The following is a 21,315-nucleotide window of genomic DNA, read 5'->3' as shown; positions in this document are numbered from 1 at the left end:
TATTCTAATCAAAACTCATACTCCCCCGTGGAAGACTTTGAACAGCTAAATCTTCCACAGGGATAGTGTGAATTTTAAATGGAATAGCCCATTAGTGGCCTGCACTTTTGATCTGAGATTGAGATTTCCCCTCTGCTAAAATCCAAAGCCCATGCCATTATATTTATTTTCACTATTTTAATAGTGAAAATAAAAACTTCTTTGAGGATGTTTTCAACTTTTAATTGTACATGTTTGTATTTTAGATAATGTTGTAACTGTAATGCATTAAATTTAAGGAGAAACATGCTACACATTTTTTCCTTGATTTTGCATTTACTTAGCTGCTACATGTCTCAAGCCTGGGGGGGTACTCAGTACAAATGGCCAATGCGGGGACATGCCGCAAACATGGGTAGCATTTTCGGCCTCCTAGTATATCCATGACCCCTTTTTCTAGGCAAATTTTGGTAAATGGATGGGTCCTTTTTTCAAAATTTTCAATTTTTTTTTTGCAAAATAGCCAAATTTTACCTCAATCTATCCAAATTTTTTTGCAATTTTGCCCAAATTTGGGGGAAAATTTGAAAAAACTAAGGCAATTTGGGTTCAATTTGGCTGAATATTTTGACTTTTGGTATATATCAATAGGTCCAAATTTCTTGAAAAATTGGTATATTGATGGATCCACTTTCAAATTCTCAGCAGCACACCCTACCAAAACCAAACTTGAGTACCCGCGGTATCTCAAGGTGGCAATGCATGCAAAAAGGTGGTGGTGGAACATTTTTCTGCACATTAAAAAGTCTGTATCGCCTCAACCCCTTACCACACAAATTTGCGGTGTCACTTCAAAGCTAAGAAATCAGTGTTTATGTGCGAAATTTTTGAAAACAAAGCAACATTTTATTAAAAATTAGCAACAGTTTCAAATTGAACCTCAAGGGGTGGCGGAGCAGGTGGATATGGAGCAGGTGGATGCGATGTATGTTAAGTATACAAAATGTCAATTTTTCGTTGCTTTTGGCAACTCTTCTTGAGTATATCTTCATCAAACTGATTCATGTATCATATCAGGAGTAATGAATCTGTGGTATATTTATGAACATAAACTGTTTCCATAATTGTTATTTGTAATTAATGTTATGATGCTAAAATTTGTATGAAAATCCTACAAAATATAAAAAAAAGAATTTTTGATGATTTTGTTACCATGTTCTAGAAATTGAACCATCTTATGAATGGGACCAGCTATATTTTGAGTACAGTAAACTGTCAAAATACAGGACATGTCCATTGAAAATGAAGTTGCTTGGTGGCATCAATGATTAGCCAAACTTCATTATATGACAATTGGCCAGTATGAGTTTTTGAACAATAAAGTAAAATGCATAGTTGACACACAAAATGTATGGATATAACCACTTCTACATGCATTACTCTCGTGACGACAAGTCTCTCTTGATTATCTCAACACTGACTTACAATACAAGTGTCAGGATGAACGTGAACCAAGTCCAACTCATGCTCCAAGCATGAATTGATCTATAGCTAAGATGCTTGCATCACTTTTGATTCAACTTGTATACAACATCGGTAATTATGTCTCTTACGGAAGGACAACAACGCTCTAAGCTTTGTTTTGATAAATGCAAAATTGGATCAATCATGCCAATAAAAATTGACACACAAGTCGTGTTTCTTTATTTGATATTTCAGTTATGAAACACATACAGTATACCTGGATACTAGCTTTTTTGTCTGTTAAGGTAAAATGTGAAGAGGTGTTTTTTGTCAGGCACTCTAGCCTTGTTGCTGTTCTTTCTTGTTTCTTTCTTATAAAGTTTCTTCTTTCCTCACAAAATTGTGTCCTAAATTATACATATTTTACAAAAACAATGACAATTTGCACCATAATTGGGCCAATTTTGCACCATACTTGGATTATGATGGCAAAAAACTGAAAAGCAAGAACTACAATATGGCTCTTTGGGTCTGCGACGGCAGGCAATTGGAACTCCCACTCATCATCATCAGGGTTCACAGTTTGCTCTCAAATAACCGGGTCCACTTTTTTATGCTGGACCCATTCAGATCCCATTTAGTTGAAATTTGCGGGTCCCAAATTGATTTTTGTGGGTCCAAATTGTACTTATGTACGAAACTTCAGAAACAACCGGAAATGTATTTTCAGTACCGATACTGGCGCAAACGATAAATATTAAAGTATGCTGAATTCGCACCCAAAACTTACCAAAGTTGAGTCAAATTACTGGGTAAAGGACGACTTGCCGCGATCGGCCGACTTTCTCATAAAGAACTACAATTACTACCTAATAACATGCACTACTTTAATCATCTAATTATTTGGTTATTTTGTTATATTTGCTCGGTTGAAATATAAAATTACCGCAAAAATGTGTTTTCGCGATGTCACCAGGAATGTCCTGTTTTGTTGACATTTTTATTGTAACATAATATTTGCACGATCCAAAAAAAATCGCAAGTCAACCTCTTCCACAGTTCCCCTCGTATCGCTGATCAAATATCTGTGCATGAAATAGCAATGAGGTGTGTATCATGTTGCAGCGATTTTTGTAATGTAATTTATGAATGAAAAGTGAGCCGATTGAGCTGGGTTATCGCACAATGGCGATCTATGATGATATTTTCTATTTCTTGGATGGGATATTTTTTCCGGGTCCAAGCACAGCCTGCTGGACCCATTCAGGTTACATAATCTTACTTTTTCCGGGTCCAGTGAGTTCAAAAAGCGTCCTGGACGCGAAAACGCGATAAACTGTGAACCCTGATCATCATGTTTTATACCATACCACAGAGTCCCTTCACGTAACTAACTTGACTGTTTGCAATAGATTGTGTGATTTACAATAAAACATGATAAATTTTGCTACTAAGAAATGAGCTGTATGTTTTTGTGCAATTATGTAGATGCTAGTTTTAACCGGATGTAGAAATTTAATCACAGAGTTAACTTGTCCTTTTATAAATGCTTTATGTCTCAACAGACACAAGTTAATCTTTGATATCCTTACCATAGGGGTTTCATTACCACCCACAAAGCTGATGCCCAACTCCTCCTCTCTTCTTCTGTGTACCTCTATCGTCGTCAGCGAGCCATCTTTGATTGGTACCCCAGCTTGTACTACGAAAAAAGAAGATGCAAATTAAGACATAACAACATTAGACACCTTGACAATCATTGGATAATTTGAATACAATTTGTCGGCAATTTGATCGTAATTGGTTGTTGGATGAAATTCAAGGTGCAAATCAATGGTATAGTGACCAATGACCTCAGATGCCAATATAAATTGGATCCAAGCTGATAATAATGATATTGATGATGGTAACTCATTGTCCTTCATTGGGTTAATCAACTTGGGATGACTGGAAGAGGATCATTGTATTCTATGAAAACTGGATCAATAGACAATGCGATGAGGTTTATCATTCAATAGTTGTAGGCGGTACTTTCCAATCGCTAACATGTAAACAGCTTTGTTGAAAGATGTAATCGGATGCTTAATTAATGATGTAGAACTGATTGAAGCTATAGTTATTGGGGAGAGAACTATTAAATTGAGAGGAATGGAAATGGAACCGGCTTTTCTTAGAAAAAGTAATCAACAAACATGGGTGTATCTTTAGGGATGTCTTCATGTATACATGAAAAACCGACAAAATAACTACTAACATTGTAGGTACTCTAACATGGAAGTTTTTGGCTGCAAATTTTATGCCTATGCCTGCATTATACATATATGAGGCTTTGGAAATATGTGAAGATATTCATTCAAGTCAAAAACACATTGATTCATACATGAATACCTGAAAATAGATCATGCAGCATTGCACTGTCAATACCAGTGGAGAATTCAAATAATTATGTGATGCAATCAAACAAAATGAGTCCGATGTTGAATAATCGACTCTATCAAATTACACATTTTTATTTCTAATATTGTCACAGAGGTAAAGACTAGAAGGGGAAGTCCTTTTTTGTTCTATACACTAGCTCACTCGTCTTTTAACCACAAGGCCATGGGTTCAAGGCCCGGCAGCCGGACCGGAAATGACTTGAAGATAGCGCAGGACAATTCTGTGAGTGGTTTGTGACAGAAATAGTGGCAGTTATGGTCCCTAGTGTTTCTGTAATAATAATAATAACACCAGGTAGATCCATCCAATGGAAAGAGTTAGGAGTTAATAAAATGGCTGGCTCAGGAAGTAATGCATCTTACGAGGAGTGGGAGCTTTGTCACGGAGGTTCAAGTGTGTAAGTGTCATAGACCAGACTCGAAGATAGCACAGTTTGTTACAATATTAGAATTTTTTACCTAAAATTTCTTTGTAAAACACATCACCTTTTATTAGGAGGTTATTCATTCAAAGTTTGGTTATAAATCACAAAAACAAAGGGACTAGGCAGGAAATACTGACACTTTCTCCTCATCTGCAAACTAGAACTTGCAATTCATCATTTGCTTGATCACATCCATATTTCATAATCACTATTCCCTATACACATGATGTTACGTGCATGTTCTTATTTTAGTGAATCTATTAACCCACATGTACCATCTCTACAGAACAACAGTCTTATTAAAAGTGTAATGAAACCCACTTGTCAGTGCTTGGGTAAAAACCCTCACAGAATAGTAATTTTCCTATGATGCTTTTGAACTAGTAAAAAATCAACAAGGCAATGTGATGCAGTAGCTTAGAAAGACTTTCAGCATTAGCGGGGCTGGCAAAATGAACATTTGTTGATGACCCATGGGGGTGCCTGAGGGGGTTCCCCTAGTACTAGTAAATTCTGCCAAAAAAAATGCCCAAAACACCAATTTTTCCAGGTTTATGATGACATCTTTTCACTTCACCTGGAATTGGGGGGGGGGGGGGCTGGGGCAAAACTATTGAGGGTGTTGAGCCCCCAAATCCCCCCTGGTTCCTAAGCCTATGTGATGAAAATATGTTTACCAGTGCATACCCAATGCCCTGCCAGTAAAACAGTGATGATGATCCATTGTAGCTAGTCTTTGTCTTTCAGTCCCTGGTGAAGAAACATCATCAATTTTTTGGTGGTTATGTTCCCAAGGAATTTGGAGTTAGGGTGCCTTCAATGGGAGGGTGCCTTCAATGGGAGCTGATGGCATACTGGTAAAAAGACTTCTTTTGGACTTGTGAAAGGCCAATTAGGTGTCTTTCAGAGCTGAAATATCAAAATTACCTTTCTTTCAGGGGTTTTGGTAAAATTCAGGGTCTTTCAGAGCTGTGCGGTCCAAAAACAGGGTTCTATCTGGGGGAGCTTACCCATATTGTCATTTTTGGGACTATCATCATAACCAAGCATAACCGATCAACACCTTGCTTTTTGGGTCTATGGTAGCAATGCATGTGTTATAATTATGAATCAAAGCCGTCACCATTGTGCCCTGATGGTTTTTACTTTACTCGGAACTTTACTTCATAATACAAATATGCAAAGAAATCTTTTTACATAGATATGCCAAGAGGTAGATCGGTTATTTGGTTGAAATAGTGCATGGAGCAGCTACATCATTTCTGAGCCCCTACATTTTTCTTAAAACCCAGTCGTGAACCTGATAGCCCTGTTATCCCTAGTCCGCACTAGTTACATGATACTCCAAACGGATCCTTGCCTGCCTCCCTACCTACCACACTACTTCTATTAATAAGGCAGTGCTCAACCTAACCCTTCCTTGTGCCTGAAACAAGTGTACCACAGGATTTCTAGTCTCCGGGTGCCACAATATTTCACTGCTTGGAATTGTGCTAACAAAGATGTTAGAATTATTCATACCAAAGAGATTCAGAAATATTTTCCAGCATGATGGTGCTAGAATATGCACTGAATATGCAACACAAAATATTTGACATTTTGACATTGATGTTATTGTTATGCTAGACAAGCATGCTAAGATATTCTACCTTTTATAAAGTAGCTATAATGGTACTTTAGTTATGAGATTTTCTAGTGTTGCAAATATTGGAACAGTCCTTATGAAAGGGTAAAAAAATTTCATTTAAAACTTTTTTTAAATAGTTCCAAAAAGTAGGAAGAAAGGTTCATATTTTGTACCACCCTCCCTGCAAAACAATCCCGTACATGCCTTTATTGAAATCCCTCTCTGAATGTAGTAAGTCATATACGCAAAGGGCAGATTTACTTGGCTTGCAATGTCAAGAAATGGACAATCTTGAAGTACATTGTTGAGCACACACATTTCAAGACACGTAAAGTGGTAATGTCACTGTCATGCATGTGTACTCCTTTTACGTCACAATTTCTCTTCCTGGCATCAGGTTATAGACAGGCTGGCTTTTACACTAGATTTTTGAACCAAAAGGTGATTTTTTTCGACAAAATGTTATTACAGGTCCTTAATTTAATGCATCTTCATAAACAAGAAAACATGAAGGTAAGGGCAGGCTCGTAACCAGGGGGGCTGGGGTAGCCCTACTATAGGGCATTTTAAACACACTATATCCAAGAAGCGCTAAAACCCACTAACCGCCCCACCCGAAAAAAAAGGGGAATAGCAGTCACAGGGTTTAGCAGTTCTCTGTATATAGCCAGGTTTTATGATATAGCATGGTTTTGGATCACCACAGTCAAAAGGCCCTATACTACATGTAGTAGTAGGGCTAGCTGGGGGAGGAATGCCCAAAAAGTCCTATTTGCATGCAAAGCGAGAGAAAAATAGGGTTTCTTTAATGCCTTTTTGGTCAAAAAAAAGGTCCAAATTTTGGGAAAACAGTCCACTTTTTCAAAATCTGCCCCCACCCCTAGTCCAAAAAGGTCCAAATTTTGAAAAAAAGTCAACCTTTTCAAAATCACCCCCCCCCCAAAAATAAATCCTGGTTACTGGCCTGGGCATGGGTGTGTGCAATTGAGCAATACACATAAGAAAAGTTCCAAACCCAAGATTCCAAATGGTCAGATGTATATGACACAGACTAGAATCAAAATAATTACGTACACATACTACAAAATGTAGCCACAAATACCCAATACTTGCTACATATATGTCCCATCCTCTTTGAAACAAACTAATACATTCATATCTTCATCTTACACAATTGCGACAAAAGCATTCAATTTGCTTGGCATCACATGACCCGCTACTCTACCGCCTCTGAAGCCTTTGGCATTGGATCAGTGACATCACAACACTGGCTTGGAGGAGACGGCTAGACTTTGATTGCAACCTCATCTGAGGCTCGAAAAAAGGATTTCATGTTTTCTTAAAACGATTCTGTTGCGATAGGACATGCAGGGAAAAAGTACTGACTGCAATTGTCTGCAACACAGTGTGATGGTTGCTATGATGTATAGTTGCCCATCATTCAGAGTAATTTTTTAATAAAGCTAATACAGATAAGAACAACAAAAATAATTACAAAACTATGCAAAATGATGATCGATGATCGCTTGTTTTGAACTTGCCAAACAAGTGTTCAAATTCTTTTAAAATATCGTTTCTCACAAAGTGTAAATCCAAATCTGATGGGATTTCAATCTCAATCCCAATGTGGTTTCCTTAGTGTATACATGTCTCAGGTAATAAACACATCTAATTTTTGACATATTGTATTCTAATATATGGGCAAAGGTTAGATTCAAAAGCAAAATCTGATTTTACTTGATGAAACTCTCATTTGGAATAATCATGCCATACAAGTTACCTGTGATACGCTATCCATGATTAACATTGCATGACTTAATTACGTAAATGAAGTGCACCTTAAGACTCTAGAGAGCGTATTTGAAGCAAATCGTTGTGAAAACGGAAAGCACAGATGAGTACATTTTTAAACTGAACATTTAAGCAGCATCCTACGCAGAATTGAAGAGAGTAGCAGGGAACAGGGAGAGAGATGGAAAGCTACGGTGAGTGGCCAACCTTCGTCTCAAAGACGACACATGATGATGATGATACTATATTCCTGGATTAAAACACTTACCGGCCCTTGTCCTGTAGGAGCACTCCCACATATGATCTTCCCTTGCTTCCTCTGGTCCATGCCATGTACATCCCATAGGTTCATTAGGACAGTGTGCACGATTTCCTGGACACCGACTCGTGAGATGGGGGTCCAAGTCGCAGCGTGGCATTGTGGCTTGGCAGTAACTTGTGTTCGGACATACAACTATTAGTCTGTCTAACATTCTGAAAAGAACAGCACAGAAATAAAAATATAATTAATGAACAGGTATAATTGTGGTATATATGATTATACATGTACATGTAGTTAATTGCGGAGGGGGTAGTCAGCATCAATGATCATATGTGATGCGTTCAAGCTAAATGAGTCTGATGTCAACCAAAATCGCATTCAGTTTTCAATTTTAGACGTGCTGCAAACATGGGGCGAATTTTCTGACAAATAGCCCAATTTTGCCTCATTTAACCAACAAAATAAATCTTCTGGAAATTGAGTCAAAACTGTGCTAGTTTGTTTTAAATTTGACGGAAATATTATGGCTTCAAGGTGCTTTAAATTTGACAGCTTATTTGGCCTTTAAGGTGTACAAATGTGTTCAATTTTCTTGAGAATGTGGGGATATAGCAATGGATCCATAGTTTTATTTTCAGAGACACCTTACATGTACGTAAAATGCAACATTTTCTTTCATCCATGCTGAAAATAATGGGTGATTATTGTACATTTAAAAGACTATTGTTGAGTGAACCAACCTGAATTTTTAAATTCTAGAAGGTAGAAACTTCAACAATTCAAAAAGTGTTGAAGTTTCTACCTTCTAGAAATTTTAAGTGTACATTATTACCTTCCTGATTTCACTAAGTTATTCTTCTTTTCATTTCCTTACTTCAAGTGTGAAATCTTGGCACTTTTCAAGTGAATAATTTGTCCAAAATGTATAGAAACAGATTGGCCTCTACGGCACTTTAACACCTTCTCTTTAGAAGTTGGATCAAGGTCTTTGGTTCACATGGTTTATCCTTCCAATACAAATGTAGGTCTATAGGTATTCAGGGCAACATCTTGAGGGCAAATATTATCAAATATTTCCATTTTCATTATTTGTTCAACCAACAGATCAATACTATTCATAATATAAATCTACATTGTCCTTACTCTTATTCTAATACACATGTATAAACAGAAACTTTAAGATCTTCTTTTTATAACAAAAGAAGTTTATTTTAAGTCAAACTTTGATTCCATCAGAATTTATCTGTTGACTAGTGCATCCTCTTTCCTCCCTCCTCAACCATTGTTTTCTTATTGACAAATTATTATGGGAACAAGAAGTATGGAGTCTGGGTGGCATGTGGGCGAAACTAAAGAGCACATTTTGTTCTTTAACAATGGAATTATATACTGTTTGAAATGTCAATGTTTATTGGCATTTACTCGGTGCAAGTCTAGACTAGTTTTTTACTCAAAAATGATTTTGTTAGTATGACATGACATCCTACACTTGGTAGTATTTCTAGATTTTAATAATTTCTTACGCCTAAACAAACATGGCCAATCATTATTAATATTTCAAATGTAATATTGTTCCATTTCCAATACTTTGGAAATTGGCACTAATATACATTTGTCAGAAAATACCAACAAGGTCATCAAGTTGGGAAATAATTCCTAAATGTAGAGTGCATGAATATGGATCATCATGTTGTCATGTACAAATGTAAAATGTTATTAAAATATTTTCAATGTAAAGTCTAATCATCAATTTCTTGGACTGGTTCATTTTTCATACTTTCAGCGAGTTCTCTTCAATCTCTGTCTTTGCACATTCACCTCATCTAAAATACTTTCTATTTAAAACCAAATTCAAAAGACTTTGGACTCTGAAATTAAGGCAAGGCTAATTTGCATGTGAAGAACCTTGTGACGGTATAAAAAAAGGGTGGAGAAACTATGTGTCATTGCCATACAGACCAAAAGTTATTGCAAGCTCTCTTTAATGTCCTTATTTGTTTATCCGATCAGTCTGTGCGGACACACACTTGGGTCCTGATGGGACCAGGCTCAAACAAAATGCTCAAGCCAGGCTAAGAAACCTATATAAGCATGCTGGCTTAGTGGTCTATGAAAATATAAGAGAGAAAAAGATTATATGACGAATAAAGGAAAAGAAGACCACATGGCCACTCCCAACAAATCAAGTGGAACAATTTTACTGTTAGCCTTTGGGTCAAGAGAAAAGAAATTCTTATCCAATCTCTACTGGACACATTTACATGCCACAAATGTAGGGCTGTCCATACCATGCGCTTCATCTTGTATTGATGTAACTGGGTTAATTGATACGATACTTGAATGCTTGGTTTTGCTAATAACATACCTACTGATTACAAATTGACCATGGGCCTTAAATGACATACTGTTCACTGCATCACCACTCATGTTGTAAACAGTGACAAAATATTGCTTATTAGGGAACATTCACAAACACTTGTTAGAGGGGCCTGAAGCAAAATGGGGGGGGCCTTAAAAGTTTTGACCCTCCGAAGGGGGGCCTGAAAAAATGACCACAAATTTTCCCGGAAAAATTGAGTTTATATGCTTTTCTATGGGTTGACCCATAATTTTCATGCCAAAAAGGGAGGCCCTGAAATTTTTGAGATCTGAAAAGGGGGGCCCAAAAATTGTTTGCGATGAAATGTTTTTGCAACAGGCCCCCCCTAACAAGTATTTGTAAATGGTCCCTTAATGTATACAAATGTAGTATCAGTCCGTTTTCATAATTTCAAGCATACTTTAATGCATTTGAGAGAAAAACCAAGACTAGTAAACCAACTAGTCTCAGGAAGAACTGAGGGATTTTGATACTGAACAAGTGCTCAATGCCCCCAACATCATGAACATTAATTCAAAATGACGTTCTCAGTATGGCATCATGTATTAAAACAATGGTTATCATCTATGCACATTGACGAGAATACATAACAGACCCCGGTTTGTCGTATCACATATATGGCATATTCGTTTACAACTTTCCAGGTCAATAGGTTTCAATGCAGGAAATAGAATTTGAATTTACTGTGCATGCTTGCCACTTTTCCTATGGATTCTAACACATTGACCTGCTATAATAAATATTTCATTACATTTGCTTTATAGATTTTTTGTTAGATTTTTTGCCACTCCATAATTTTATATACATGTATGTACCTCACTACCCCTGCAGAAGATTTTGGAAATATCTTCCACAGGGCAGGAACTTTTAAAATGGAATTAGCAAAATCAACTCTATTTGCCCTCCCTCTGTTGAAGATTCAGACTGAATCTTTCTCAGAGTGTGTATGAAATTCAAATGGGGCTGCCTAATGCTCCCCTGTGGAAGATATTTCCAAACTTTTCCACAGGGGTAGTGTGCATTTCAAATGGAATAGCCCATTTTTGAAATAGAAGTTCAAACTATTAAACTACTGTATCTTTAATAATATTTAACAAGGAATAACTATTATGGGATATAGCTAGCTCTAAACCTTTAATACGCCACTATGTGAAATGGAAAATTTGGCAAAATCACACTACGCCGGCGCCACTAATGTATTGCGACCGACGATTTGTAACATTTATGCAATAATAATATTGAATTCATGACATGCATTTAGCCAATTAACCATGTAGCAGCTGTGGATATATTGTATTTCAATATTTTAGCGACCCAGAAACGTACGTTCAGAGGTTGGGAAATTTGTCTTGGAGATAATATATCTAGAATTCTTTCACAATGTTCTCGTAGTCTCTTGTGCACAATCATACATTCTACATTATGTATGTGATGAACAGGGTTTTCACGAGACCCAATTTTTTTTTTGCACAATAAAATTGTGAGGGACCATATATTTTTCAAATTTAGAAGACTATGGGGTCCACCTGGACCCAATAATTTGAGACAACAACTTGATAACCACATAACCATCCTCATTTTTGGACCTAGCCGGAGCATAGTAGGAGTAAAGAAAGAAATGGAGAAAATCTTTTGTGGAAAAATCTCAAAACTAGGATTTCCAAGTTCTGACTGATTTTGCTTGATCACATCACAAATTATCTCCAAACACCTGCACAAGATGTAATCAGTAGCCTATGTTCATCATTTCATTTTTTTATGTGTGGGTTATAATTAATTATTGACTATGATATTGTCTAAAGTGAAAATACTTTTATAAATGTACATAGAGTAGAGCTATGTAACAGTGAAATTTTCACACAATTTGTCAAAGAAAAGTTTTTATCATCCAGTATTCAAGTGCAAAAATATCTACCATCGGTTGATGGATTAATCAATCACAGTCAGTCAATCAATCAACCAACCAACCAACCAATCAATCAATAAATAAATAAAGAAATAAATAAACTAACAAATGAATAAATAATAAATAAACAAATAAATAAACAAATAAATGAATAAACTAACAAATGAATAAATAAATAAATAAATAAACTAATAAATAAACAAACAAACAAAAATATGATATTAATCTCCAATATGATGTTGCATAGGACCAAACGTTCTGCGATATCTAGTCGCAGTTCCAATCTTGTGGGTTAAAACTGTTATCTGAGAGTGAATCTAATAGTTGGCTAGAAATTTAATCTCACTTTTAATTTATCTCCGCTGGCAAGTGATTTTGAGCTCATCATCTACGTAATATGCTTTCAGCAGCTCATATATTCTGGCCTTGACAGATTGATGATAGCAATCATGATCAATGGCAGGCTGGCAACACACCATTTCTAATATTAATGTATTAATCGTAACACAGGATAGATACACATTCCTAACACGATGATAATGAATTAATTTCCTTTCCAAATGACCAACTCCCCACAATCCTGACACCTCTTAACATTTATCATTACGTTTATTCATTTCATAATTCATATTTTGAAATTTATTCATTTATATATTTTAGGTCAGTATTAGACAGTTCAGTTGCTTGCTCATTATGACAGTGCCTTTAGCAGCCAATATTCATACCAATCCCAGTATTTAGGCAAATACAAACTCTCAACACCAATCCACTGATATCTCTGTCTGGGAATTCAAGCAGACACGGCCACTTTTATATCAGTCACTGGATGGCTGTTTAAAACTGATGCTAAGGCCCTTCACATTAAATTCTTAGTTTACTGTTAACCGCCCGCGTCCAAAATTGAAAATTGCAAAATATTTAATTATTTTATTTTTATTTTGGATTTTCTCCTTTAAAATAACTTTTAATGACTTTTACTTGCTACTTTCTAACATGAATCATATCAACAATAATGATGAATAAACAAACAGCATAACTGCACCCTATACTATGTGTAAAAGTAAGCATATTGATAAAATAATTAAATGCCGACTCCTGTCAAAACGGGTTGATAATTGGTTGTGATAACTAATACTAAATAAAGAAAATAATAGATAATTAATATTTAATAATTAAAAGTCACCTCGTCCTATTTTTAAAATCATGAACAGTAAACTCAGAATCAATTGTGAAGGGCCTAATAGGTTTCTTTACATATTCACTTGAACTTTAAGTACAGGGAAGATTATAAGCAGCCACCTCAACAGGGATGGAGGGCATTTCCATTTACCAGCCATCAATAACTCTCTTCCGAGTTGTGTAGAACCTTTGGTGCTACTGGCTCAAAAGGGATTTCCCATCAGTGTCCCATATGGTTCAGCCTCCCTCCAGCAGGCCAGGGTAGAGCAGAGATGCAAAGTGTCCCCTAGATGCCTAGATCATGTAGACAGCTTTCACCAGGTTTCAGGCCAGCTCGATCTACCAGGCACAAATTGGACCAAAATTACATGTCTTAAGTCCGATGTATACTCCACTTCGCCACAAGCTGTGATGAAAAAATTAATTCGCAGCTTCGCGCGAAGGCGTTCATGTATACTTCAGGGATTGAGTTTTAAGGCGTGCGAGTGCGATTCGCACGCGCCGCACGCCTGAAAATACGCCGAGGGTGCGATTTTTCACACCTAAAAAAAAAAAAACTTGAAAAAAAAAAAATTACAAAAGATTTAAAAATTATAAATTCATGTTCAAAATAGGCAAATTTATAATTGATGTTCACATTACAACCTATTTATGAAGTAAAGAAGCATACAAAACAAATGCATTTTAAAATCATTCATAGATTATTATGTGAACATAATTTACAAATTTGCCTATTTTAAACAAGAATTTATAATTTTTATAATCTTTTGTAATTTTTTTTTTAAATAAAAAAAATTCCAGGGACATTCTAAAGTTCCAGGGACATTCTAGGGACATTCTAAATCCAAAAAAAAAAACTAATTAAAAAAAAAAATTACAAATGACACTAGCAATAATTCTAAAATCCAGGGACATCTATGTAATATACACCATTCATTACCCCAGAGCTTTTACCATGGCCATTTAAAAAAGTACATGTATGTTGTCACAATTGCTAAGTTTTAGCTGAAAATGAAATCATAGTCATACACCAGTTTTGAAAAAAGCACACCTTGGTTTATTTAGGTGTGCGATTTGCAGCACACCTAAAAGCACACCTCGGGTTATCCAGGCGTGCGATTTACAGCACACCTGTCACATTGCAAAACTCAATGCCTGATACTTCATCAAAATATCGCCGAGTATCGCAAAGAATTGTTGTCCGCTCTGTGCTTTCATATAGAAACTTCGCTGGCCTACCCCCCAAAAGTTGAACCAAATCCAACTTTCTGCGAAGCGAAGAAACCTGCTCCGCGAAGGAATTTCCTTCGCGGAAGTAGTACAATTTCAGCTCAAATTACTTCGCGGCCTGCGAAATCATGGTCGCGAAGTGGAGTATACATCGGACTTTATCTCCGAAACCATACATGTCTTTACCTTAGCTTGAGAACAACACAAATGGCATAACAACATTTCTCAAGGATGACAGGTAGAACAGAAGTGACATAACCAATGAGATGTAAAACATTTTGAAATACATGCTGGGGAGGTGTCATTCAATAGCTTATTAGGTACAAAATGTAGAAAGCGATGGCCATAATATGCAAATGTAACTCATGAGTACTGCATCATCTGATACTTTGAGTTTGAAGTAAACAATTCCCTATGCAACAAGTTTTGCTTTCAGAATTTGGTGAAAAACAGTATGGGTACTGAAATAGCAACATGTACAATGTATGATGTAGCTCCCATTTATGCACATTCACTCCACAATCAGGACAAACATAATGCACTGGGGTCTGGGGAACTGCCCTAGACTGGATGTGAATGTCACTTTGAAATTTGTAAAAGCATATCAAACACATGCAGGTTGAAATGACACCCCTTACATGTATAATATCACCCCTTACATCAATCAAACCTTGTGTGTCAGCTTTATTTGTCTCATTATTTGAGTGAAAATACCGCTAGGTCATATCCCCTTCTGAACCGAAATGACACCCCTTACATGTATCAATCCAACCTTGTGTGTCAGCTTTATTTGTCTCAATATTTGAGTGAAAATACCGCTAGGTCATACCCCCTTCCAAACTGCCTTACGAATTTTGTAATCAATGTACATACTAAAATGGCAAGATTCAGTACAGCAAGTGTTGCTGCTGCAGTTATCATCACAGCAACGATGCAATCATTATCAGACCCCCAGGGAAAAATTTATAAATAGTGAATGATATGTTAAACAATGCTAATGAGAAGCTATCATATAAAATCTCACAACTCTTTTATGAAGTACGACTTATTCATCAATTGGCATACATAGTGCTGCAACATTATTTGACTTCTCATTTACGATCAATAACAAAATTGTAATTTTTGAACATTATTTACACCATTCAAGAGATATTCTCACATCCACAAGGTTGAGTATACTAGTATTCTGAATGCCATACTAAAATAATGATTTTTAACCATCGCAATAGATAGTATCTTGGGGATATTGTTTAGACTGAACTGAACTACTTTTTCGCAGAGATTAAAATGAAACATAATAGATGTATAAATAATACATGCAAGGCTGTGACTGACTCGGCGAGTGAAAGGCATTATGACAGTGTGATTGGTTTGTTATTACCAGGTGATCATTGGCAATGGCAAATCATTCAACATGAAAAGGAGCGGTGAGATCTAAATTATTTGAAAATTAATATATCAAAGATTTTATGGGGAGAACATTTCCCATAGTTGACTCCTTCCCTGGATCTGCTCTCTGTTGTATTACAATAAGTTAATAAGTAGTACTGTAGTAGTGCTCTTCTTTTTTTAATTATTAGTAAAATTAAAAGGGCATTTTGTGTTCCACAGCCTCATCCCCCCATTATTCTCAAAAAAAGTTGAGATTTTTATACCACTGGAAACCTCTAGCTACATAATGTTTATGTACATGTACCAAAAATATCTTGCAGATTAATGCATTTAGCAAAAATATCGTCAAATTTGAAATTCGTTCTGTAATACACATAATCATGCATAAATCGGATCAACTGAAATTGTGGGAATAAGCTTTTTTTCGTGGATATCTGCTGAAAAATGTCATAAAAAGAAGATGCTAGGATCACGAAATCCTCCTTTAAATGAATTTAATAATCTCTACAAACTCATACTGTGAATAGGCCTATGGAATACAAATTACCACCCAGGGTGTGGGGATGTTAATTTTAATATTCTAATATCTAGGCCTATAGCGCCTAATTTTGTCAAAATTGGTTGAGAAAAAATAAGAGCAAAATTGTGCCCAAAGTCACATAATTTGACTACATGCCTCTGCAGAAGCCAGAAACCCACCCATCGGTAGGCTATACCAAAATTACTGAAAAATCACCCCCAAATATGGATAAATATTAAATACCTAAAAACATCCTACCATGTCTAGAACCCAGGGCATGCGTCTGCAGAAGCCAGAAACCCACCCATTGATATATATACCAAAATCACTGAAAAATCACCCCCCAAAAAACCAAATGGATAAATGTACATGAAAAACATAGAACAGGGAGAACCCATGGTATGTACTGCAGCAATAAACGGTAAACCTGTATCATTCAATGCTTGTTTACCATTATCGCTAGGATCCACAACATGCTCATCTAGCAGGGCACAGTTCTTTAACCCAAATACATTCATTGCATGACCTTTGAAGATTTGGGTACAAAAACTCATACTCTGCAGCCTAATAAAGACAAATTTTGCTCCATAATTGTTTAATTGAGGTTATTGAACTATGACATTGGGATGAGGCCATTGTGGTGTATACTCTCCCCAAGGATGTGCCACCAATTACCAAGTACTTGAACTTGACCCACAAGTTTTGCTACATTTCACACTCATTTTAAACATAATGACAGATTTATAGCAAAATTCAGTACCATGACACAACCATGACAGCTTTTACATAGTTCAGACCAAACAGACCATAAATTTGGAAGGGGTAAAAAGTACAACCTACCATGGATGGTTGATACACTGTGTGTATTGGTATACATGTTCTACTCACCCCTTTCACAAGAAAGTTTTGTCATTTTGGAGTACGCAATGAAGGGGGGAGGCTTAATATTTAGACATTTATTATTATAATCATAGTATGTAACTGTGTGTTATTAAAAGTACCCAACATTCCAATTTAATTATTTCAGGCAAATGAACATTCAGACCAGCACAAAAAAATTGTGACCTCCTCAAGCCCTGCCCCTGGGCCCTACCCAAGGCATTAGCCAGAGGGGTGTCCAGGTGTCATTTGACCTTGTTTTCAATTTGGACACCCTAAAATTCTGATTTTTATAACGGAGTGAATAGAAAGTGGACACCCTGATTTGGTAGAATAAGGTATTTTTGACCATTTTGGACACCCTCCTCTGGCTAATGCCTTGGCCCTGAAACCCGTCTTATGCCTTGTGAATGATGATACCATATTGATATTATTACATACAACGTATACTTCCATTTTCCCCAGGGTTTGAAGGAAATCTAAAATCATCTAATTTCTCAGAAAGTCCTAAAATATTGCTCTTCATATGCAAATTATATGTACTCAAAATGCAGAAAATAAAGTTGGTGGCAACAGTTATTTTAACAGGTATTTAACTTGCAAAAATATTTTCAATTCATCAATTTTTGGATCAATTCTTAGTTTTGCATATTTTGAAAAGGAGTTTATTGCCGATTAACCTTGCACAAGGAAAACTCTTTCCACCCCACTTGACTTTAAGCCCAGTTTAACTCACCAATGCATTTTATTTTTTCAAGAGATTAAAATTCACCACAAAAGAAAATGAACCTGCTGTAGACCCATACATTCCTACACCCTATATAAACTTAAAGCACCCTTTCTAAAGACCTCAACTCATTCAAATATCACATGTTGGCATTCAATCCAATGGAAAGTCCCTTTCTACTATTCACCTGATTTTTACGCCTGATTGCAGCAAGTGGGAACTTGTCTAGTCCAAATACAGCTAGTGTTGCCAAGCTACATAACATACAGATTAATATTGATGATGCTGAGACATATTCAATAGCAAAATCATACTTTTCAAATTTCAATAAATTGTCAGAAATCTTGTATTTTTTTCAGGTTTACCCCGTCAGTCCAAAACCCCATCAATTACGAACCACCGCTAGTCTGAATTTTTAATTTTAACCCTAACTCTAAACCTTACCCTAACCCTAAAAATTCGGACTAGTGGTGGTTTGGTCTGATGGTGTTTCGGACTGACGGGGAGACCCCTTTTTTTCCAGTGGCAATTTTTTTCCAGCTGGGGTCAAAAATCAAGGCAAAACTGCTGTGAAAATTGTAAATTTTCTGACTTCATTTTTACATTGGGGTTGGGAGGGGGTAACTGGGGGAAGATCTCTGAACGCATCTCTCCCCCCCGAGGTGCCATCACCGCTGTTTTCCTGATTAGACACAGCAAATTGTACCAGACTACCAGAGTTAGAATAAAATTCAGTTAACCATGAAAACCAAATTATTCTGATAACACTGAATCGTAATATCTATTAATGGCGAAAACCCCGGTGTTGTCACTTCCTATTCAAAGGCGTAACGCATGATCGTTCCCAAAGTCAAAAATACCCCCCTATTTTGCGCGGTTTCAAGAACATTTTCAGCATTTGTTACCCCTATTTTACACAAAACGGGTACAAATTAGCCTTAAAAATTACCCCTATTTTTTTTTTTTTTTTTACACTTTTACAAAAGCACCACTTTTTTAACATTTCTAGAACACATACCAAAGAACACAGCGCCAAACTGGGAAGTGAGTTCCTGAATATTACTTGGAATGCACAAAAGTTTCACAAAAGTGAAATCCGGAGTAAATTGAGCAAGAAATGGTATAATGATTTCAACATCAGGATTCACAAAATATACCATACCCTATTTTTTAATTTCGAGTCCGCCGTCGTCAAAAACAGCCCTATTTTTTAAATATCGCTGAACATAAAATGTTCGCGAACATAGTTTAAACAAAACCCCTTTTTTCTCGAAATTGGGAACGATCATGCGTACACATAGTCAATGTTGAGTGATAACACCGGGGCGAAAACAATACAAATCTAGGCCTATACACCAGGACATCTGGTGCATGCTGATAATATTATTAAATGTTAAGAATTACATGTATGTCATTGTCATGAAGTGTTGATATTGACACTTCTTTATGTGAATATAGAGGGTTATGTGTCAACTTATTGATTTTCATTTCTATGGCAAAAGGCATTTTGAGATTTGTGCAATATTTCTGCGTTTATTAATATTATTTAAATTGGATTCATAAATCATTATGATTCATACATGTAGCACAACCCGATATAAAAACTATTTGTGCTCTAAATTATTTTTGATATTTCATCTTTCATCATCTTGCATCCAAGCATTATCACCATGGATCCATCCATCCATCATTGATGATTACTGTCACTGTACTGACAATATGAACATCATTAATAATATCTTTGCCCTCCTCCTCATTATCACTATTCACTAACATCACTGATCATCAACACCACCAACCATCAAAAACATCACCACCATCCATGACATTGTCAACATAAACCATCATCACCATCATTATCACCATCATCATCATCAGCAGCACCCGTGTTCAATCATCACCATCATCATTGGATCATCATCAGCAGCATCACCCCACCACTACACAGGCATGAGCAGTGGCAGCGCTATGGGGTGAGGGAGGGGGCAAGATGGAATTTGCCCCCAACCCAAATTTTTCTTGAACCCCCCACCCGTTTTAAGACAATGACCCCAAAATTACGTAAATTTCTACTTTTTGCAGCAATTTTGTGCAAAATATGCTGATTTTGCCCCCCCTGAAATTCACTTTGCCCCCCCCCATGCCCCTCTGAAAAAATTCCTGGTGCTGCCAGACATGTATGTATACATTTCCCCATAATGTCCCCATAATCATAATGCAAACTACTTATTCATCGACACTTCAAGTTCAAGATGACATTTTGTTCTTTCCAAATATTCCTACATGTAGGCCTATGAGGTATAACTGCTAATTAAAATGTCAACCAGCCAGTAATCAACCACCAGACACTAGGTATTTTTAAACCAGGTATTTCTCAAGAAGCTGACAGCGACAATGTCAAAAGCTTCATCAACAGAAGATACCCCTAGCAAGGGAAATCAATTGCAGCAAATTATGGAAGCAAGGCATGTAGCCCGCCCCAGGCTTTCCCACTCCCAGATCTTTCTTTTAGCTTGACCCCATATCAACCTGCGCAGGTTATATCCTATTCTGCAAACAATGATGCTAAGTTTAATCCCTAAGCCAAATGTAATATAGAATTAATATGCGAACCGATCAAACAATATGGCTGGGAATTATTGTGGGTTGGAACAATACACATTCTCAGTCTAATTGCTAATCATAATATTACGTGGCCGTAAGGAAAATAAGCAAGGTTTGGTCACATGGTAATAAATTTGAGTTTCTCTACTTCTGTCCACCAACACTCTAGTTTTTCTCACACTGTACCTTAATTTGATATGAGTTAATATTTATCGCTTGAAATATAAAAATCATAACTTTTATAGTAAGGTTATAACTTCTAGAAATCCATGTTACCTTGTATAAATAACCAAAAGGTTCCCAGGCTCTAGTTTTGTTAATTTCTGTCAAAACCATTAACATTTCTCCTTGGTGCATGAAGACCACAATGATATTGATAATGAGCCTTAACAATATCTATTATTGACCATTTGATTGTATATCCTGTATAATATTATAGATTACCAGATCAAAACCTGTTCATGTGTATTCACCATGAAGTATTTTAGGTACATGACCGCTAATCTTATATT

At 36.3% G+C, this 21,315-nt stretch overlaps 1 protein-coding gene across 1 annotated transcript in view; it reads right to left on the bottom strand.

Moving 5' to 3' along the window:
* LOC140166197 (ligand of Numb protein X 2-like) overlaps positions 1-21,315 on the bottom strand; it is a 68,298-nt gene that overhangs the window by 21,914 nt on the left and 25,069 nt on the right. Inside the window, 2 exon segments of the mRNA XM_072189603.1 lie at positions 3,036-3,145; positions 7,993-8,198. Of these exon segments, the coding sequence (XP_072045704.1) occupies positions 3,036-3,145; positions 7,993-8,198 (316 nt within the window).

This window comes from Amphiura filiformis, chromosome 12, assembly GCF_039555335.1.
Source record: "Amphiura filiformis chromosome 12, Afil_fr2py, whole genome shotgun sequence".
In the NCBI taxonomy this organism is placed as follows: Eukaryota; Metazoa; Echinodermata; class Ophiuroidea; order Amphilepidida; family Amphiuridae; genus Amphiura; species Amphiura filiformis.
Note: the sequence above shows the minus strand (reverse complement) of the source record. Positions and strands in the feature narration are given on the sequence as shown.